Here is a 23,552-nt window from a genome sequence, read left to right on the forward strand (position 1 = left end):
TTTCTAGATAGAACTGGAATGTCCATAAGAGATGCAAACATGGAACTGAAAGTAGAGGGTAAACAAAAAAAACCCTTGGAATGTCCATAAGGGAGGCAAAAAAAAGAAAAAAATAACTTTACAGATAACAAATAATACATAAAACACAGAATTAAAAATATTTCTAGATAGAACTGGAATGTCCATAAGAGATGCAAACATGGAACTGAAAGTAGAGGGTAGACAAAAAACCTCTTGGAATGTCCATAAAAAAAAAGTACTTTATAGATAACAAATAATGTACAAAAAAATAATACATAATAAAAGGGAATGTAAAGAAATAAACTGATTTTATTACGTGTATTTTACCTTGATCACCCAAAGACGCTGGCGGAGGTGGAGCAGCTAGACATACGGGCTACTGAGTGTCTCTGTGAGTACGGAGGGTGGTGGTGGGAGGGAGGAGATTGGCAGGGGAGGTTTTTTCACATTGTGCTCTATCGCTGACTTAACTTACTTGCTACACACTTACTACTGCATTGCTAAATTTAACAAGTTCCTCATTGGTTGGGTTGGTACCGTTCCCGGCTAGCACTCTGCTGGGCCTGTGTTCGATTCTCCGACTGGCCAATGAAGTTAAGTTAAGTATATCTTAGTTTAACCAGACCACTGAGCTGGTTAACAACTCTCCTAGGGCTGGCCCGAAGGATTAGACTTATTTTTACGTGGCTAAGAACCTACTGGTTACTTAGCAACGGGACCTACAGCTTATTGTGGAATCCGAACCACATTATGACGAGAAATGAATTTCTATCACCAGAAATAAATTCCTCTAATTCTTCTTTGGCGGCTCAGAGAGTCGAACGCTGGGCCAACAGCATGCCAGTCGAAAGCTCTACCACTCCTCCAAAGAAGAACTACTGGCCAATGAAGAATTAGAGAAATTTATTTCTGGTGATAGAAATTAATTTCTCGTTATAATGTGGTTTGGATTCCACAATAAGCTGTAGGTACTGTTGCTAGGTAACCAATTGGTTCTTAGCCATGTAAAATAAATCTAATCCTTCAGGCCAGCCCTAGGAGAGTTGTTAATCAGCTCAGTGGTTTGGTTAAACTAAGGTATACTTATTAAATTTAACTTGCACACAACGTATGCTACACTTATCGCTAAACTTAATGGCTACTTTTTTTATTTTCAATCTTCTTCTTCCCTGACTTTTGCCTTTTTGCCACACTTTCCACGCTTTCACGCGCAGTGCGTATCACTAAAAACCTGTCCAAGGTGGTTTGTTTCTTCCTGTCTCAAAATTTTTCAAAAATGAGCTAGGCAAGTGTCATTAAACAGTTCCAACGCACGACCTGTTGCAACTTTTTCATTGTGTTTCTTTTCAATAAACACTACAATTTTCTCCCACATTCCCAACACTTCCTTAATCTCACTTGTAGCAACCTCCTCCGACACTTGCTCCTTTTCCTCCTCCAAAACCTGCAAAGCCTCTGTATGCTGCTGCTGCTGATGTAGCTCCTTTAATTCCTCCGTTGTCAGTTCCTTGGTGTGCTCCTCGATGAGGTCATCGTCTTCTTCATCCACTTCCAGGACCATGGACTTTCCGAGGGACACGATATTCTCCACCCCTTGATCTTCAGGTTCGAATCCTTCAAAGTCCTGTTTGGACACAACCTCACGCCACAGCTTCCATGTACAGTTTAAGGTTCTCCTTGTAACACCCTGCCAGGCCATGTTGATAATTTTGGGCAGGTAGTGATCCTTTCAGACCTCTTGAAGAATAAGGTTTGTGGCCTCCGTACTCAAAGCAGCACTTGAACAGGTGCTTGGTGAAGAGCTTTTTGAAATTTGAACTCGCCTGCTGGTCCATGGGCTGCAGGATATGGGTGGTGTTGGGTGGAAGGAAGAGGACCTTGATAAACTTTAATTCTTCGTAGATGTTGTCTGTGAGGGTTGGTGGCTGCAAGGGAGCGTTGTTGAGGGTGAGAAGGGTTTTCAGGGGTAAGTTATTTGTGGTGAGGTAATTCTTGATGGTAGGACCAACAACCACGTTTACATACTGGATGAAGATATCCCTGGTGACCCACTCCTTTGAGTTTGCTCCCCACATAACCTGGGGGTTTCCAAGTGATATATGAGTAACAGCTTAAGTTTGCAGTCACCATCCGCATTTGCGCACAGCGTGAGGGTTAACCTATCCTTCATAGGGGTTTGTGGCCAGGCAAGCTTTTCTCCTCTGCCGTTTTATAGGCCCTCCTCGGCATCTTTTTCCAGAAGACGCCCTGTTTAGTCACAGTTGAAAACTTGCTGGGCGACCTATCCTTCTGCTTCTCAAAGTTCGGCAAATCTTTTAACAAATTCTTCAGCTGCCTTCACATCAGAGCTTGCTGCCTCACCATGTTTGACAACGGAGTGAATGCCAGTCCTCTTCAAAATTATCAAACCAGCCCCAACTGGCTTTGAATGACTTTTCTGATGCCTTGTCTATCGATGCTCCCAGTGTCTTCCTCAAAATCTGCATAGATGTATTGTGCCGTCTCACAGATGATGCTCTCCATCACAGTACAGTAAACCCCCCGTATTCGTGGATTTCTCTGTGGAACGTATCTACCATTATTAGCGGAATATTCGCCCATTGGCGGTATTTTTCACTGAGAAATATTCACTAATTACTATATTTTCATATTTTCATGACTAAATGCACTTTTTGTGATAAAACTATTAAAATACTCAGGTGTAAGCATTTTTTAGAGTTTTTTTTGTGTTTAAACTATCAAAATTGGCAGTTCTAAGTGTTTTTAGAGGGGTTTTAAGTATTTGTGGATTTTAGCTATTTCGGGGTGTGCGCACGCGCGGTACGCATCACCAGCAAATACGGGTAGTTTACTGTATCTCCTGCAAGCTGCTTGTCATTCAGCCACAGCAACAACTCCATCTCTTCATGGGCAGAGATCCGGAGCTTTGAAATAATCTTAAGCTCTTGGCTTGCGTTATAGCCTTTATCAACTCCTTGTGCTTCAAAATCGTAGAGATTGTAGTAGTCTGGTCGTAATGCTTCACCAAGTCCGTAACACACACCTTGATTGTGTTTTTCTATGATTTCATACTTCGTATCCAAGGTAATCAGCCTTTTATCCTCAGCACTGGTCTTAACACTCACTTTCTTAGGACCCATGGTGAAAACCAAGAAATATTCCAAAATACAGGGTACAGCGAGAAAACAGAGAGAAATGCTACAAGATTCTGCAGAGATTGCCTGCATGGCAACATAACCACACGAACTGAACTGGACTGCTTGGCTAGGCATTTTGGTGCTGGCAATGGCAGATGCATTGGAAGATGGTGTCTCCCAGGCTCATAGCTCAAATCTCAGCTCACTTCTTAAAGCAAAAAATTGCTCATGTGCCAGCTTACATCTCAGAAAACTTGTATGTTGGTTCACTCATAAGTCAAGGTTTGACTGTAATTTGTATTTTTCCTAACTATACAAACCTGAGGTCTTTACATAAGGATGGATGGATGTATGTATGATATTTAGGGCAAAAGCCCAGGCACTGGGGTCAACTTTTCATAAGGAATATGCTTCAGCACAGCTGGAAATGGTCGTTTAACTTTTAAACAAGGTGGCTGTATAGTTAACTACCATCCGACTGGTGGGAGTCCTGCCCACCCAGACGGTAACCATTCACTTTGCCTTTCGTCCCAGGTATCAGAATGAGGGGTGGCATGAGGTGGGGCATTTAACTGTAAAGACCTCAGGTTTGTATAGTTAGGAAAAATACAAATTACTTTTAAAATCTGTCATTTGTTCCTATACAAAATACAAACTTGTCAGTCTTTACATAAGGAAGGCTTATTTCCTTGGAGGGAGGAATCTGAGTAAGTCTCTGAACTGACTGGTAGTTCGCCACACCTGGGTCTTCTTCCTGGTCGAGTAGATCAAGGAAGAGGGCCGTGCCTCTGACATGTTGAACGGAGTATGGAACTGCATGTTCAACTGTAAAGACTTCTGGGCCTTTTCAAATGTATGAGTTGTAAGCAACATCATTTGAAAAGGGGCTAGGTTGAGTCTGAGTGTCAGAGACAATAAAGCAATGTGTAAGCATTGGGTTTGTTTTATTGCCAGGACCTCTCTCTCTCCTTGCTAGAGAGGGCAGGACTTGCTCTTATACATCTATAGTATATATATAATAGAATGGAATTCAGTTGTAAATCTCACCTGCATCAGTGCCCGTTCCAGCTTGTGACAGCTCATTACCTACCCTCTGCCTGCAGGAAGGTTGAAGAGAAGGGGAGGGGAGGTCAGTCACCCACACACACTCTTTCGCAATCAAACACCTTAGGTGAGATGCTACCTGTCCTCTAGAGGAGCTGGGTAAACTACACAACTTGTTAAGCAGCCACCACAGGAACCAAGGAAAGAGTCCAAGGACTTGTGGGTAATGTCCCAAAGGCAAAAGGACGTGAAGATGGTCTGGTGTGACCGTATACCCCTGCCTTCAATACCCAAGGAACTAAGATTCTTCCTGAATGCAAGGGACAGACCAATGCCCCTGACTTCGTGAGTATGCCTATTTGATCACCTCACGAAGCCAGAAAGAGACTGTGTTCTTGGACACCTCTTTCTTAGTCGAGCCAATACTAACAAAGAGTCATTGACACTCAGGCTGGAGATGTCGAGTCTTCTTAAGCTAGTAGTACTGCAGCACTCTGACAGGACAGAGTAGTATTTTGTCTGGATCATTAGCAACAAAGTCCTCTAAGGAGGGGATAGTAAAGGACTGACGGATTCTGAGTCTTCGTTGCAAAACCCAGGGCAAAATAGAGTGTAACTGATCCCCATCCCCTTGAGGGTCAGAGCCGTCTGACAACTCTTGTAAAGGCTTGTATAGTGCACAAGTCAAGCTCCTAAGAATGGGAGTCACATCCCACTCAAGGGGCCGGAGTTTCCTGGGAGGGCAAGACCCTTCAAAGCCTTTGTCAGTAGAGAAATCTCCAGTGAGGAGGAGATATCCACACCTTTCAGGCGTAGAACTGGACCCAGGGTTTCTTTGTGGGGCTGTTAAACTTAATACCCAAACTAAGTGCTGTTTTCTCATTTTCTGATTGTTGTTGGGATGAAAAGTTGCAGAAATTGGATTCATCTATCTCTTTCCATGTTGAACTGTTGATTAGTGAGTATAATGTCAAAGCGTAATCTTCAGGCTTTTGGGTCATAAAAATAAAAAATAAGAAAATACAGTAAAAATATAAATGAGAACAGCACAAAATATAAATTAAAAAAATCATAAGTGTAACTACATGAACCAAAGCAAGCTGTAGCAAGTTCTCCGATGCCAGCAAATGATCTTGTGCATTAGTACATACCTACGCATGCAACTGTGTTTATCTTTGGGGTTGTAAAAATACAAATGAGAATAGCATAAAATATAAATAAAAAAATTGTAAGTGTAATAACACAAACCAAAACAAGCTGTAGGAAGTTCTCTGATGCCAGCAAATGAGTTTGTGCATTTTTATGTACCCTATGCACATGATGGTGATTATTTTTGGGTTGTAAAAGTAAAAATGAGAAAATAGTAAAAATATAAATGAGAATAGCATAGAACATATAAAAAAGACCCAAGATGAAGATGACGGGAATCCTGACAGTCGTTCATCTAACATGTAAATGTGCTAGCTGGAAATTCCAGCTCTTCATTTTAAAAGCAGCAGTGATGAACTCTCTTGTGCAAGTCAACAGAATTACCTGTACCATTTATTTTGCCTGTGCTTCATTAAAATAAAGCTGGAATGAGTTCAGCAAGTGAAAACAAATATTTGCATAGATGTTTTAGTCAACAATATTGCTCGAAATGTCTCTACTTTGTTGGATGCTGTACTGAAATATATGGAACAACCTGATGATGCTCTTAAAAATAGTATTCTGTTTGTTAGAAATTTCAGAGAAATCTGAGTAACAATGGCACCATCTTATCTAAAATGTTTATCATGGAATGTAAACGGTTTACATAAAAGGTCTACTGATGTTCACTCGTATGTTTTATCCAATGATACTGATGTAATAACTTTGCATGAGGGGAATCAATAGAGTAGGTTTTCATTTAGCTGGATATCAAAGTTTTGAGTTACCTGCAGATCCTCTGAGCAACACATGGGAATTAACTACATTTATTAAGAACAACATTCCCGCTGTTATGGTTAATGGTACAGATTTTAAATATCAATGTTCACATGGTGGCTCATGTCATATATATTATTAAAGCCTGTATTCATTCTAATATGTCGGAATTAGAAAATTTACCTTCTACCATATTTAGTGAGCCATGTTCATTGTTGGGTGATTTGAATGCTCGTCATGAAAATGTACGTACTGCTGGATGCCCAAATAGAAATGGATGTTCTTTGAATAATATACTGAATTCCATGGATAGTGTTTGGGTTTTGGGTAAGAATGAACCTGCTCATATAAGGGGTGGAAGACTTGATTATGCTTTGCTTTTCAATATAGCAGAAGCACTTGTTGTGGGTGAATTGCCTAGTGATCATTTTGGAATCTGTGTAGAGTATCTGTAAATATAAGGAAATTAGCTTTTAACTTCTCTAGGAAAAAATATGTTTTGAGGTCACAGGAAAATGCTAAATTGATGAATAAGTTCATGAATGGTACAAAGATCAGAAGAGAGCAGAAGGACATGGTAATGATGAAAATAAATTTTTCGATGACCTCCTCAGTGCTGTTGATGATACTGTACTCTGCATACAGTTAAAGAAAATTATACAAGAGCCTGTAACAAAAATAAGTATTATGATGATAAAGCTGTTCAAGGTTGGAAAAGACAGTTAAGGAAGGTGCAAAAATAAGGGAGTCTAAATCCTAATGATGATCAAAACAGGGAAACCATGATCCAAACAGCTGAAGGAATGTCAGATACAAGAAAAGTAGTAAGAGGGAATTATTGGGACGGTTTCTTGAAAGAGATTTCTTTAATAAAATCTCTTGGTGGTGTATGGAATGAGTTAACAAGATAAGAGGAGTTAAACGAAAAAATGTTGTTCATCCAGACCCTCAAGGTAAGGCCGATGAAATAATGAAAAAGTGGTCTGGTAAGTTTTAGCAGCCTACCTGTAAACACTCAGGCATGTTTGAAGAACAGGTTGCCTAAAAGGCAGCTTTTGGTAGAAATGCAAGCAGGAATAAAAGATGAGACTTGTCTACCCAATATTAGAAATGAATTATTGTACTATCAAGCGAGGAAGGTATGGATGGAGTAACATATGATATAATTAATTGTTTGATTGCAATGGATGACAGTCTGCTATCAGATTTGATTAATTTGTTCTATGCAAATGACAGGTTACCTATAAAATGGAAGATAGCTTTAATGATACCAGTCCCTAAAAGTAATGGAGAATATTGGCCTATATCTCTGACATCGTGCTTTTGCAAATTAATGGAAAGACTTGTTTTAAACAGCTATCCGATAATTTGTTTGGTTTTATAAAAAATAAAAGTACAACGGATTGTGTTATTAAAGTACTAAGCAACAGGAGGGCCAGACGTAGGGCTTTTGTAGACCTTAAGGATGCCTTTGATAGGGCAAATGGTGAGGTAATCCTGGAAGAACTGGCAAATAAAGGAGTGAAAGGATTATTGTTAAAGTATATACATAGCCATCTAACTGGAAGGAAACCTAAGGTGTGGTTCCAGGGTCACGAATCTAAGGAAATGTTATCAGAGATAGGTACACCACAAGGTGGAGTATTAAACCCTACTTTGTTTAATGTACTGATAGACGAAATTTCAAGACATTTCCAAGAGGTACTGATATTGTAATTTATACTGATGATATTCTTATACAAGATGATTCTTATGCTACTTTGTCATTAACAATGGCAAAGATGCAAAACTTATGTCTGCATATGGGTTTAGTTATAAATGAAAATAAGAGCAAAATACATACTTGCAGACAGACAGATAGTTCTTTTTTATTTAATGGGAAGGTACCAAAGTAAGTCGACAGTAATAAGTATCTTGGAATGTACCGTATGTAAGTTTTAAAAAGACCATGTTCGAGATGAACTATGTTAGAAATCTTTGTCTGGAGAGACTTAAACAATTACAAGTGCTTGCAAACAAGGTAATGGAACAGGCATTCCAGTTTTAAGGATGGTTTATGTTAGTACAGTACGCTCAGTTATCGATTATGCAGCGCCTGCATTGTTAAGTTATTCGGAGAAGGAACTGAAGAAATTAGAGGCTAATCAAAATGAAGCAATGCATGTTATATTGGGATGTAAAATTAGCACCAGGATAGAATTAATGAGAATGGAATTAAACTTGCCTCATGTAATTGACAGTATTAGAGAAACTGTTGTTTGAATGATAAGAAGAGGGGAATGAAGTATGGAAATGATAACTGCTAAGTTATCAGGAAGGTTTAATACTCCAATTCAAGCTAACAGCTATTCATGGAAATTGTATAACATTATATTAACGCTTAAACGCCGACTGGACGTATCGTACATCGACTAAAATTGTCTGTAGGGTGCCGAGTGGACGTTAGGTATGTCGACTACAAAAAGTTTTTTAAATATTCGCGGAAAAATAGTTATAGGCCTAGTTTGCGAAAGATTTTAAATCACGCGCCTTGAGGGATGCTGGGAGTTCACGGATCACACTGTTGTTTTGTTTACAAGCCTTACCCAGCCGCGCACGAGCGAATTTCTTTCTTCTTGCACTACAGAGCATCAGCGACGCATCTCAGAAATTCTTTCGTCACTTTGTCGTAATTTTTGCACCGTTTTATATTAACCGTTACATAAAGTTTTATTTATGAAAATGTGCGCAATTTCATGTAGAATACAACAAAAACCAATCCATGGTTGTAGCTTTTATAAGTTTTAAAATATTTTCATATAAATCACTATAAGTGCCAAAATTTCAACCTTCGGTCAACTTTGACTCTACCGAAATGGTCGAAAAACGCAATTGAAAGCTAAAACCCTTACATTCTAGTAATAATCAATCATTTACCTTCATTTTGCAACAAATTGGAAGTCTCTAGCACAACATTTCGATTTATGGTGAATTTTTGAAAAAAAACTTTATCCTTACGTCCGTGCGCGGTAACTCGCCCGAAAAACTCAGAAATTCTTTAGTCAATTTGTCGTAATGTTTGCATCGTTTTATATTAGCCGTTACATACAGTTTTATATATGAAAATCTGTGCAATTTCATGTAAAATACAAAAAAAAAAAACCATGGTTGTAGCTTTTATCAGTTTTGAAATATTTTCATATAAATCACGAGAAGTGCCAAAATTTCGATCTTCGGTCAACTTTGACTTGACCGAAATGGTTGAAAAACGCAATTGTAAGCTAAAACTCTTACATTCTAGTAATATTCAATCATTTACCTTCATTTTGCAACAAATTGGAAGTCTCTAGCACAATATTTCGATTTATGGTGAATTTTGAAGAAGAAGAAGAAAAAAAAAAAAAAAAAAATAATCCTTACGTCCATAAGGTAACGGTTAAAAATCTCGGAAATTCTTTCGTCACTTTGTCGTAATGTTTGCACTGTTTTATATTAGCCGTTACATAAAGTTTTATATATGAAAATTTGTGCAATTTCATGTAAAATACAACAAAAAATAACTCATGGTTGTAGCTTTTATCAGTTTTGAAATATTTTCATATAAATCATGATGTGCCAAAATTTCAACCTTCGGTCAACTTTGACTAAACCGAAATTGTCGAAAAATGCAATTGTAAGCTAAAACTCTTACATTCTAATAACATTCAATCATTTACCTTCATTGTGCAACAAACGGGAAGTCTCTAGCTCAATATTTCGATTTATGGTGAATTTTTAAAAAAAACTTTTTCCTTACGTCACCGCCTTGCGTAACTCTGCTGAAAATCTCTCCAATTTCTTTAGTCACCTTGTCATAATTTTTGCACCGTTTTATATTAGGCCTTACATAAAGTGTTATACATGAAAATGTGTGCAATATCATGTAGAATACAACAAAAAATAACTCATGGTTGTAGCTTTTATCAGTTTTGAAATATTTTCATATAAATCACGATAAATAGAAAAAATTCGACCTTCGGTCAACTTTAACTCGACCGAAATGGTCGAAAACTGCAATTGTAAGCTAAAACACTTACAGTCTAGTAATATTCAATCAATTACCTTCATTTTGCAACAAACAGGAAGTCTCTAGCACAATATTTTGATTTATGGTGAATTTTTGAAAAAAGCTTGTTTTTACGTCCGCGCGTTACGAATTCATGCATCATTTTGTGATAATATTTTCTCTGTGTTGCTTTGATCGTTTTACAATTTGTTAAACAGTATACCAGAATCATTGCAATTTAGTGTACAATACAACGAAAAAAACAACTCATTAGCTTTAACTGTTTTGCTCACAGAGCGATTTTTAAACAATTATATATGAAAATTTTTTTGTGGTCATATATTCCAATATTTATATATGATATTTTTTTTCATTTCTGATGGTTGCATACTAAACTTCATGCAATGACAAAAAAGGAGCCAAAAATGAACTCTTAATCTTAAAAACTAAGCGTGCTGTGATTAAAAAAAAAAAAAAAAAAATTTCCGCTTCGGCGCTAACTCCTGAATGCCGCCGGCATACGACAGACACTTTTGTAAATAGAGGCTCAGCGTTTAAGGATTAAGGGGAGCGCACGCTTACATAGAAATAATGCCCTGATTTTTATGGTGATGTTCCAGAAAAAATTTGAGAGTGATCGGATGATTATTTTGGATTTTATTGGGGGGGGAAAAAAAAAAAAAATAAATAAATAAAAATGATTCACCTCCCTCATTTTTAGAGCTATTGTAATGTGGCTTCATACACAGAAAGTATATCATAGTATGAAAAGAATAATGGGAAGAATTTTTCTATTCCTTTTTTTTTTGGTGGGGGTGAGGGGGGATTTTCCCCCCAAATTTGTATAATTTGATTATCACGGGTTCCTCACCAACCTAAAAAAACCTAGACCCAAACAAATATTCGTCTTTCTTTCCTCTTTCCAATGGTATATTTAACTTTAAAATTTACCTAAAAATAAAAAAGTAGTTCGCGTTTGAAGTGCAAAAAAGTGAAAACTGAGAAAAACGACCGTAAAGGTCAACAAGTTTTTTTTTTTTGGCATTCGTGGAAAAAACTTATCTTAGAGCATTATTTTGGTTGATTTCTGGCTCCAGGTCACCCCCCTTTATAAAAAGGGGTATTATTCGCTCGAGGCGAGGGTATCATCAAGTACCACTCAACTCATTGTTGCCTGGTTTGAAACTAAGAAACTAAAAGTTTAGTAGCTACCAGGCTGATATTCTTGACTCATTTTCAGTCGTTTTCTTCACTTGTTTGGTCTTTTGAGTTTGATTTTCAAGCCTTTTTGTCTCTCGAATGAAGAACTTCTATACTTTCACTTGTGCCAAACAGATGTGTCAGTAAGTTGAATTTCTCATAGCCAAAGCTGTGTTCAATTTCCTCAATATTTATCTCACTCAATTGATGGTGCTGAGATTTTCCATTGCTAATTCACTTTGCTGGGGCACTAACTGTAAACCTACACAATTGGCACTTCATTAAAATATCATTATCCCATCTATTGGCGGAGACGTCGATCAGAACTTTACCCCTGCAATTTCATACCTTGCACCTAATACCCGACACTATTTTATCTAACTGAGATTTGATATAATGAACTTGTCATCATATACTCCCTTTTCATCATCCTTTATTCATTTCATCAACTGTGAGCGTATTTTTGAAGGTGAAAGTATATAGATTGTACTTAAGAGTTACTGGATGTGAAAAAAAAAATGGCTAAAAAACGCCGCAAATAGTGAAAAAATTGCTGAGTAAAAAGTTGCCCACCACCCGCTTTCAACGTTTGGGGGCAACCCTTTCTCCTACCACGCATTCACCAAGGAACAAGCCATTGTTGTTGCCAGATGTAGGAGATAAGGTGATATAAAAATCAAAATAATTAATAAATTAGGCAAATAAAGGAAAAAATGACAATAGTCATTAGGAGCCAAACGTCAGCCCTACCTCACTGTGTGGGGGGCGGAGGCCCAAAACCCCATCAATTTTAATATTTCGAAAAAATGCTTTGGTCATGTGATAACAAAGGTGTTGCTCATGTCTTACGGCCATTTAACCATTTTTTTTAAATTTCAAAAATATTCATCAAAAATCGAAGAGTGCGCTCCCCTTAAGTTATGATGCTGTGAAGTAGTGTGTTCAGCTGCCAATAGTAAGGCCTTTCAAGCCATGGTTATGTACAAAGGTAGAGATATGCAAAAAGAAATTGGATTACAAAAAGTGAGTGTCATCCTAATGAGTTAAAACAGGTGTTCTTACCACTACTGTATTATGTAATTTGCCAAGATGTAAAGTTTTTCATATATATTGTGATGGGTCTGTTAATGGAGTGAAGCCTGTATGTGGAGTTGTCATACAAAAATTTGGTGACAATACATTTACTGATGACATGATTTCCAAATGAATGCAGGATAATAGCTCTACAACAACAGCTGAGTTACGTGCAACTGAATTGTAAAGATCCTTCTAATGCTGATTTGGTACACCAATGCAAGGCTTTGATTTATGAGATAGAACGAAGTGGTTTTTATGTTAAATTTTACTGTATACCTCCTCATATAGGTATATATTTAAATGAAGTTGCTGACAAATTAGCAAAAGATGCAACATGTAAAAACCTCTGTTGATGCTGTATGTTTTCATCAAATAAAGAGAGGTATGAGGCATCGGACAGCTGCGTGGGAGACTGATAATGCGGAAAAGATTTTAGTAGGCGGCAGTAATAGCATGAGGCATTATCTGTATGTACTATCTGGAAATAACCATATTACATATGGCGAAGCTCTGTCTAAAATTGACATGTTTATAATGAGGTTAAGGTTAGGATACAAGTATTCATGGGAATATGTTGGTGATGGTAATAATTTTTTGTGCAAGTTATGTGATGAGCCCAACTCTCATACATTATGTATTACATTGTACTGTATATTGTTTTCATAAATTTGTACACACTGATAAATTAATTGTTTTGGAATTCTGTTGACTCAGTGGGGTTAGACTTTACTATATTTTCTTTTTCAAAATAATTTATTGTCCAATACAATGTTTTGAGGAATTAATTCTGATGATGTCGACTACTAAGGAACCTTCTTCTGACTGTTACTATGGAAAGATGTTTGTATGCAGCATGCAATAAATTTTTTTCATGAGTCTGAAAAGGTCAGATAATGGAACTTGTCTGGTACATAAAGTATACTTTCTGCAGCCTGCTTTACTAACATTATAATGTGAAGATGGCGTTATCTGATGGTGTCTGTTATCATTAGTTGTTCCACTTGTGAACCAACAACATTTGGGCAAGCTGAATCCCACAGGGGGCTGTGTGCAATAAACTTGCTCAGCAACAGTAATGGTTGTGATAACCAAGTTAGCAACAGTAATGGTTGTGATCACCAAGTTAATGTTTTGTAAATCAGATGAACTTTAATTACAACTCTGTTGGAGAACAGTTGGTCAGTGTGGCAAAGGATACCAATAGTAGCAAGGACAAAAACCAGTAAGCCAGAAAATCATGAAAAGCACAGGTAAATGCCTGAAAACCATGGATATGAAGGCAGAATGTATTCAAAACATAAAATTTTATCAATGATGATTACAGTAGTGCACTTTAAGTCTTGAAATTTAACATTGTGGTCTGGTTAAACTAATTTAAAATTAACAATAACAACCAATTCAAAAACAGTATGTATGCACAACAATGCAGCAAGCCTGCAAACTGCTATGGGTGCTCAACTGAAGGATATGCCTCCAATTTATCAAATGTAACCTAAGAGTAGAGGAATGTTTTTGTTTGCATTAAAAATCACTTGAGGATAATTTTCTTGTACATATGTTTCCTTAAATTTATCTGGTGTTACTAAAGATTATCATAGAGTTACCACATTAGAGAAATAATTCAGTGTTTTTTTTATTATTATTATTCATTTTCACAGTAATCCAAGTACCACATTAAAACCAGCTACAAAGATAAAATGTACATATTTATATATACAAAATAAAAGATAACTCTGACCATTAAACTCAAAATATTGCTTCCTTACATGAATTTTTAAGAAAACTATATAAATAGCAATTTATTCTAATAAATTAGTTAAAAAGTTACAGATAAATGTCAGTTCAATTTACCTGGAATAAAACTTTAATAACAATTTTAATATTGTATCTTTGGTTTCTAAAATAACAATCAATAAAAGAAATTATTTACGAACAACATAGCATTTAAGATAAGACAGAACAATTTAAATGGAAAATCATAAAGACTAATAGTGCCAACAGTTAGGATTCCAATTTCATTTCATTTACAAACAAATCCTAGTTACCGGCATTTCTACAGCTAACCGCAAGAAATGTGCATGAACGGTAAGTTCATACATATTTACCTTATACAACTATGGACATAATGAATTTGCTAATTTAATCTTGTCTCCTCCAGATAAATCAATGCCATAATGGGAGGCCTGGCTTAAATATCTTCTTCCCCTTCTTGATTTACAAAGCACAGCAGTAAGTTCATCGTGGCGAACGACACTTCTCATAAAGCAAAGGTAATCCATGAAACCTTTCCGATTAAGCTGATGCACAAGTGGCACTTGGTTAAGCAATCGCTCATCAATTTTTTCATATTCTTTTAGGCTCCTGAAAAATAATAAAAAAAACAAATAGTAATTCTCACTATAAATTGAAGATAAATAATTTCTCATAACTGCATACCAAATCCTATCTTGAGCAAACATTTTTCAACTGTCCAGTCAGTCTTCATTCAGCAAAAACTATGATCAGTCCTTGAGTTATGATTGTTTGCTATGTGATATTATATTATGAATTTACAATGGCAATACAGTTGGCCTCCACCTATTTGCAGTTCAATATTCGAGGATTCACCTATTCGTGGATTTTTCTGTGGAACATAACTCAAATTATTTGCGGAAAATTCGCCTATTCATGGATTTTTTCATAGAGCATATCTAAATTTTATGCTAATTCTTTTTATTTTATTTTTGTGACTAAATACATTTTTTATAAAAAAAAAAAAATGATTTACTAATTTTCAAATATTAATATTAATGTAAACAGCAAAATAACGTAAAAGTATTTTTTCTTATAAAAACGTTTGCCAAACGATGCGCAAATTCCAAACACAAAGCTCTCGGGAAAGAAAATGCAGCTTGGAAAGCTGAAATACCTAGGTGCAATGCTACTTGACACACTATTGGCTGGGGTTTGCAAAGAGGCCAATCCAAGAGCACCATTCATTTTCCTTGGTGCTGAGTGGCTGTACCCCCAAGACTTTGTCTCGTAGAGATGTGTTGCAAGAGCCCACATCTCTGCCAGTTCACTGCATAAACCTCTGCTGTTCGAGTGTTTCACCGTGTTTCTGTGTACTTTGTGTATCTTTGTGTCTCATTTTTAATCTTTGTGTAGATTTTTAATCGTGCCCTAAGATGCCTCCTAAACGTTATGCTCCTTCTAAGCCTTCTGGAAAAGAGCCTAAGCACCAGATGAAGGTCATGATGCTCCAGAAGGTAGCACTTCTGGAACTGTTGAAGGAACGGAAAAGTTATACAGTACCATGTGTGATAAGAGCATCATGAGGATGGAGTCGGCATTAGCTGGTGTGGATATCAGAGTGCTGTAAGAACATCCCCTCTATGGCAACATCATCTGCAAGAAGAGATGAAAACTCTACCAGCAGTTTTAGACTGTTACAGAAGGCAGCGGCATGCAGGAAGCAGGCTTCTTAGGCTTCGACAACCCTGCCGAAGAAGAAGAGGAAGAAGCAGGACCATCATCAGCTCCTAAAGGTTTTCAGACCAGCAAGGAGAAATTCTACGGTTTCCAGAAGTGGTTCCACCTGAAGCGTGTTTCTCTGCACGGGGAAATGGGATCGGCAGACACGGAGGCAGCCACCAAGTATCCTGAGACCTTCAAGAAAATCATCAGGGACAAGAGCTACTGTCCAGAACAGGTGTTCAATATGGATGAGACGAGCTTGTTCTGGAAGAAAATGGCTTCACAGACATACTTCATGATGGACGAAGCCAGAACCCCTGGGTTTAAGGCCCAGAAGGACAGGGTTACCCTCATCATGTGTGGGAATGCAGCTGGCTTCATGCTGAAACTAGGCCTCATTTACAAGGCTGTACACCCCAGGGCCCTCAAGAATAAGAACAAGAACTTGCTGCCTCTGTTTTGGATGCACAACCCCAAGGCCTGGATTACTAAAGTCCTTACGTCTAACTGGTTCATTCAGAGCTTCATCCCTCAAGTTAAGGATTACCTCAACAACTTGTGCATGGAGTTTGGGGTGCTGTTGATTATGGCTAATGCTGGTGGCCACCCTCTGGATCTTTATTATGAGGGGGTCCAGCTCCAGTTCCTCCCTGCCAACACCACCTCTCTCCTCCAGCCTATGGACCAAGGCATGGTCCATGCCTTCAAGGCACTCTACACCTAGAACTCCCTCAAGCACCTTGTGAAGGCAACGGACAATGACAGTGAATTTATGCTGAAGGAGTATTGGCATAAATTCACGATTGCTGCTTCTGACTGTCATCAGCCAATTGTTGAAGGATATGAAGGAGACCCTTAATGCGTGCTGGAAGAAGTTGTGGCCAGAGTGTGTTCATGATTATATGGGCTTCTCTCCTGAAGAAATTCAACATTCGGCCATTGATAAGGCAGTCCAATTGGCAAGGATGCTCAGTGGAGAAGGCTTCGATGACATCACCAAGGACTAAGTCAGCACCCTCATTGATGCCCACTCTGGCCTCCTGATGGACCAGATTTGGAAGAGCTGACGAAGCCTGCCAGTGAGGAAGAAGACACGGCAGGTTAAGGGGACAAGGAGGAGGATGAAGGCCTGTCTCTGGAACATCTGTCCCGAATTATGAGGGGAGCCAGGGAATTGCAGGAGATTACTAGGGCATGGGATCCTTATATGGAACGCTCCATCAAGTTTTCAAATGTCCTTGATGCATGGATGGGGCCCTACAATAACCTCCTCGTCAGCACGAAAGAGGCAGCAACAGCAGCTGCCTATCACCATATTTCTTGAGCCCATAAAGGCTCCAAAGCTTCCCCAAGCCCCTGAAGAAGTGCAACTGGTGGACGAAATGTCTAAAGAAGGGGAAAAGGCACCCCCACAGGAGATGTAACTTCTCTGCTTTGCTAAGCAGTCATATCTTCACCGTCATTCACAAAACTGCACAGTTAATTCATCATCTTCAATCAACATTCATCACTGGTGAGTATCCGTACGATTTACACAATCTTAAACTTCTCATTATTTTGTATATTTTTTCAATGCATATTTAAATATTTAGGTACAGTACTTAACAGGTCCCTGTACTTGAGAATGTACCAATGTTACCCCTATCTACTATATACATTAAAAGAAAATGGTAAGGCTAGAATACTGAATGAAAGAAAATGTGCGTGCCTGAATATAGGGGTACCTTGATTAGTTGTAGGAGTGTTCATACATAGCTGTAAGACATATATTTTTAACCCTTAATGGATGGGCATCAACATATTATGATCTACAGCAGGTTTAGAGTGATGGACAGGCTAACTCGTATGGGTATTAATATTAAACACCATATGATTTGGATGAATTTAACGGGAAAGATGTTCATAGCACTTCAATAGTCCATAAATGACTTATGGCAACTAGTAGCTCAGCACAAGACAGAGGGGAATGATACCAAGGATCAGTGTGCCTTGAGACTTGATAGGGGAATGTATTGCCCTTCTCTATCCCATGACGTCTTTTTATTTATTTGCTCATTAATATACCCTGGGACTGCTGTTGGTTTTACTTCTTATCTTTTATTACAGTATGTCAGCTATAATTGTAATTTTGCAAAGAAAAGTGCAAAGAAATATTAGAAAAGACATGTATACCTCACAGAATGTTACTGCAACTTCCCATTTTAGTTCTTATCTGTTATGATATTGTGAACTGTAATCATAATTTTACAAAATAAAATACATTATTAGAAAGAACATGTACAACCTGGTAAAATTAGCATATTTTTACGAATGCCTTGTAAAAGAAGCCCCACACACGGCTGTAAATAGTCACTTTCACCTTCCCATGGAAGGTGGGAAAAAATGTAAAATAAATTTTGTTTACACCATGTGCATTTGCATATCTTCCTCTTTCCATTGATGTGTTTTTTCTTAAATTGGCCAATCTTAAAGTTTGCCCGGTCTGGGGGTGTGTTTAATATATATTTAGCCTGTCCCTTAAGGGTTAAGGGTAATATTGTAAGATGACTTTGAAATGATATTAAAGTGTTTTAGGAAGATAGTTTAAGGTATATTTGGCATTTGAACTATTAAAATCAGCAGTTATAAGCATTTTTATGGGGGTCTCAGTGTTTGTGGATTTCAGCTATTCGCGGGCAAGTGTGGTCCCTAACCCCCGCGAATACCGGGGGTTGACTGAAGCAAGAGTACATATTCAGCAGAAATTGTATTCTGAATTTTGATTTGAGATGCAGGGTACGATATTCTTTGTGAACAGCACACAGTCAGGCAGTGGCAGCATTCCTCTTTTTCCAAGCAAGCCAAGTGGTTGCTAGTGTATGCTCCCCATATTATGTACTGTTCTGTTGCTACTACTTTTTTTTTTTTTACACCCTTCTGCATCCACACTGTATTTTTAAGCATCCATCATGTTTATGAAACATCTATCTGTCTCCTTCTACTGGTAAGAAGGGGAAGGCAATAACTATTGAGGAGAAAACTTAGGACGATTGGCAAGCATGATGGCAACATACCTGTAATGTACATCAGTGTCTGTCAAGCAAAACTTACTTTCACAATTGATGATCTTGTTATTTTTATATTACTGTAATACTTTAGATTATAACATTTTTCTACACAATAAACTATCATCTTAACACATAAACGTTTCTACTTTCGTCAGAACCAGTCAGGAACAACAAGATTAAAATCATTTTTACAGTCACTTTTGCCTTTCACATTCATCACATAAATGCACAGCTTATATTCATATATACACTCCTTTTTATATACAGCAGCATTTCTTTTAAGAATCTTACTTTATAGCCTCTGTATGTATGTTAGTCATTAATAAATTTAAATTCATTCCTAAATAAAAGAAACAATGTTTTACTTCCTACAATTTGTCAACGACACTGACAAAAAATCATGTATAACTAAATGGTATTTTACAAATAAATATTACCAAATAGATAATTATTACAATGTGTATGCTACCAAGAACGATGAATGCATTAATAGTGCATGTACACAATTGTCATTTCTTTGGGTACAAAAAATTTTTTTCTATTATTCCAAATATTCTTGTTATTAAATTTTTGTTAACAAAAGATATACAGTATGTGCTTTATTTATTACATCTTTATGTTACCAAATGTAAAAACTGGCATTATCTTTCATTTTGGGAAATAAATGTTTTTTATCAGTGCTTGAATTTCAATATATCCATGATAAAATTGACTTTTTGAGTCTTATGTAGATAATAGGACAGATCAAGTATTATTTTACACAGAAAGGAAAATTAAATTTGAGTATCTTAAATACAAACAACATTACCTTTCATATGCATTTAGCTGTGATTCTAGAAGAGCTGGTTTTTCATTTTCTTGAACTGGAAGAGAAACTTGGCTCCAATCTGTTGTTGGCATATCTTCAAGGTATTTTTTAGACTCGTAATAACACTGTTGGAAAGCCCGATGTCCAATCTCTTCAACAATATGAGGAGTAAGTGTACATAGTCCCCAGTGTTTATAATGTCTTTCTAAGTCACTTAAACCTGGTGTGGGGTGCCTCTTCCACCAGTCACTATAACTGTTATCTTTACCAGGTTGTGCTAATCGATAGTGAGAATCCAATACATCAAGCTCACTTACAGTATTATAAAACCTGGCAATCGATGCTACACATTTTTCAGAGGAGTCTATTACATACTGAGGTGCCTGAATATTTTCTTCTGGTTCTTTATCTCCTTCCGTCTCCACAACAGGTGGTGGTGAAGATTCATCCTCATCTTCATCAATACTTAGCCAGTTATATTTTTGCCAAAGGTATGTTGTTCTTAAAGAGGGATCATCAGCCTGCAGTGGGTATTTTTTGGTTATCTTCTTTTCGTTTAAGGTATATGGTAAGAAAAATGGCAAACTTTTTGCAGTCTGAGTCCAGGTTACTGACTGTGAATCTTTGGTCATGATCCTTAAGTTCACTGATATATCAGTTTGCTTGTGTTTTTCCAAATCTGCAATATACCTAGAATGCACTTTACCCCATAATTTTTTCCGGTATGTTTCTACGATTTTTGATTTGGTGTCAATTTTTTCTGAAAAAATGTCACATAATGAAACTGCTTCCAAAATCACGTCTTCCTTACTTCCCTGAAAAAAATAAAAAATAAAAAAGATTAAGCTCCTTTTATTTTACTCATACTAAGTAAGTACAGTACATTTATAAATATATAGCATTTCATGTAATTCTCAAGAATAATTAGGCAAAACGATATAAAAAGCAAAAGCAAAGTAGACATTTCCAATGCTTCCATCCTAAAAATTAAAACCATAATCTTAATCCCAAGTTTATCTATCAACTTTGTTACATCCATTACACCATATATGACATTACGGAGTACGTGTTTACAAACCTGAAGACTTGTTACTGTTTGTACAGAGGGGTTAAACTTACATATATACTATATACTTTACATATACAATACTTTACTTTATATATATACTATAGTAGTACCAATCTAAGGTGAGGGTTTGGCGTGTCTAAAAATTTTTAGATGAAAACAAAGGTGCCATATCTTTGTTCTTTGTAGAGGTGGCCAAAGTCAAAGCTCTGTATTCCTTACTAATCCCCCATTTTTCTGGGAAACATTACCCTAAGGTCAAAACCTATGTCCAGTACAGATTATCCTCCTTTCAGACTGGGTGAGGGGGAATGCCCACTCCAATTGTCTTAGAAGGGTTCGCTGGTATAAGTTTATTTTTCCTTTATTCAGATAAATATTTATCATATGGTGTGTATTGGTATTAAAATTCAGAGTTATGAAACAGTTCTTTTTATTTTAACTTATTTATCAACAATCTACAAAAGAGACAAAACTAAAGGGAAATCACGGATATGGTAAATTTCATACATTAAACATTTCTTTATTTTCAGAAGCATTCAAGTAATAAATACAGTATATCTAATAAATAAGAATGATAATGATTCACTTTATTTCAGTTTGTGATCATATACATGTACAATGGTTTACAATGAGAACAATACAGAACAGCGTATAAAGACGAGAGATTTTAAGAGGACTCCTCATCGGAAGACTCCTCATCTGAAGAGTCAAGACTTATAATAAATGAGTCAATATATTTGTCTATCAAAATATCTTTTGCTGCATCTTCCACTTGCAATTGCTCGGATTTGTCTTACGGCCTTCTCCCAATTTTTCAGGTGTCACAGTATCCAGAGCTTCTTTAGTAAGTTCGATAGATTTGTCATCTTAAAATTGTTTCTTTTAATCATATGAAACTTTTCACTTGGCCCCAAATTAGTTCTATCAGGTTGTATTGGCAATGGTAGGGAGGAAGCCGAATAATTTCATGCCCATTTTCTGCTGCAATTTTATCTACGACATAACGTGGTTTTTATTTTAACAGAGTACTCCTTTACCATCTCTAAAAAGTTGACTTTTCAACATTTTCTCTGTTGGTTTCAGCACCTTTAGAGATGAGCCACTCTGTAATGAAAAAAATTTTGCTTGACATCGTTGGTACTTTTTCTACTTTCCTTGAATGATATGGAGCATTATCCATCACAATAACTGAAGCTGGAGGTATGTTCGGGAGCAACTGGCAACGAAACCATTCTTCAAATACTTCGTGGTTCATTTGACGGTGATAATCACCATCATTTTTTGCAGTGAATGTAAGCTCAGCGTTTGGAATGAAACCACATGCAGAGCCTGCATGTAGAATTATAAGTCGGCCACCTTTTCCTGACGGCACTTTAATTCCAGAAGCATTCTCTGATTTATTATCTTTCCAGCATTTTCCCACAGTATAATTCTGGATTAACCTAAGTCTCATCTAGATAAATTACATTTCTTCGGTTCTCTTTGACGCTTTTTGCATTTTTTCTAGGAATCTTGTTCGCAAGCACTGCACGCCATATCGTTCCATCAAAATTTTCTACCATCGAGTTTTTGCGTACTGGAAACCAATTTCTTTCACTATTTTTCTTAAAGATTCTCTACCACCTTTGAATCCTGTTCTTTCCTCATTTCAGACAACACTTTGTTAATGGTTGGAATTTCTTTCCTCTCGTAAAATTGAGAATTATCCGATGAAGCAAACATTTGTCGAAGTCATCCAAACCAGTCACAGGTTTTGATCTTTTCCTCTTCTTTATCTCGAAACTGGGTTGCAAATAATTCTTATGACTCGTGCTTCTTTACATATTCGTTCAACAGTAGCTTTACTGGCGTTTGTTGCCTCAGCTGTCGAAGAGTTGCACGGCAACATTAGTAATGGGTCCTCTGTTTTGTTTCTCCATTGTGAAGTACCTTGACACATTATGAATAATTTTCCTTGCTTGTCCTTGAATGACTCCCAGTGAGAAACTCTGACCATCCATGACGACTGCAAAGGCTGTATTGTCCTATAATGACAACTGTAGCTCATTATATACCCGTGCGCCTGGTCCGAGACACGAGGTCAGAAGTGCATATCAGAAAGCCACATTTCTTCACTTTATAAGGTTAATGTTAATGACTGGTTTAACACAATTGTCGCCGGGCTCTGTGTACAAAAGTCACGATTCAATCATTCTTGGAGCAAATTTATTACTTTCAGTTACTAAACTACTCCCTTTACCTCATTAAAAATGTTAATAGATTGATGTTTGGCAATGCCAGATCGATGTTTGGCAATGCCAGATCAGTTTCAATCTAACCACGGTATTTGATTTATTTTTTCATCTTATCCCCGAATATTTTTTTCTCCATATTCAGTTGACTGTTGTCTTGGAACAATATACACAAGAAAAAAATAACGTCAAAGATGGAAAAACATTTTCATACTAAAATTTCTCTATTTACAGAAAAGTTCAGTCAACAAACATCTTTTAACCATTTAACATACATACACACACACACACACACACACACACACACGTGTTTGACCTTCAACTATGTTTTGCATCCGCTAATTCTCACCTTCACCATAAAGGACCCAGCTTATAAGATTTGACCATTCTTAAAGAGATTAACGAAGGGTTATTGTTTCTTAACTGACAGATACAGATGTCAATACTTGACCTGAGAATCGAGATTGTAGATGTGGCAACATGTATGCCACGTTTCGTAAATATGATATTGAAAAACTGTTTTAAAATATTGA

The 23,552-nt window shown here is 37.0% G+C and overlaps 1 protein-coding gene across 2 annotated transcripts in view; it reads right to left on the minus strand.

Moving 5' to 3' along the window:
• Nucleotides 1-13,680: 13,680 nt before the first annotated feature.
• The window catches only part of elg1 (enhanced level of genomic instability 1), a 260,212-nt gene continuing 250,340 nt past the window's right edge, over nt 13,681-23,552 (minus strand). For both annotated transcript variants that reach the window (XM_067121580.1, XM_067121590.1), the window contains exons 17-18: nt 19,720-20,534; nt 13,681-14,769 (exon numbers count right to left, since the gene is read on the minus strand). In XM_067121580.1, coding sequence (XP_066977681.1) covers nt 14,523-14,769; nt 19,720-20,534 — 1,062 coding nt within the window. In that variant the 3' untranslated portion in view covers nt 13,681-14,522. The remainder of the gene's footprint in view (nt 14,770-19,719; nt 20,535-23,552) is intronic.

The sequence above is a fragment of the Macrobrachium rosenbergii genome, chromosome 2 (assembly GCF_040412425.1).
Source record: "Macrobrachium rosenbergii isolate ZJJX-2024 chromosome 2, ASM4041242v1, whole genome shotgun sequence".
NCBI lineage: Eukaryota > Metazoa > Arthropoda > Malacostraca > Decapoda > Palaemonidae > Macrobrachium > Macrobrachium rosenbergii.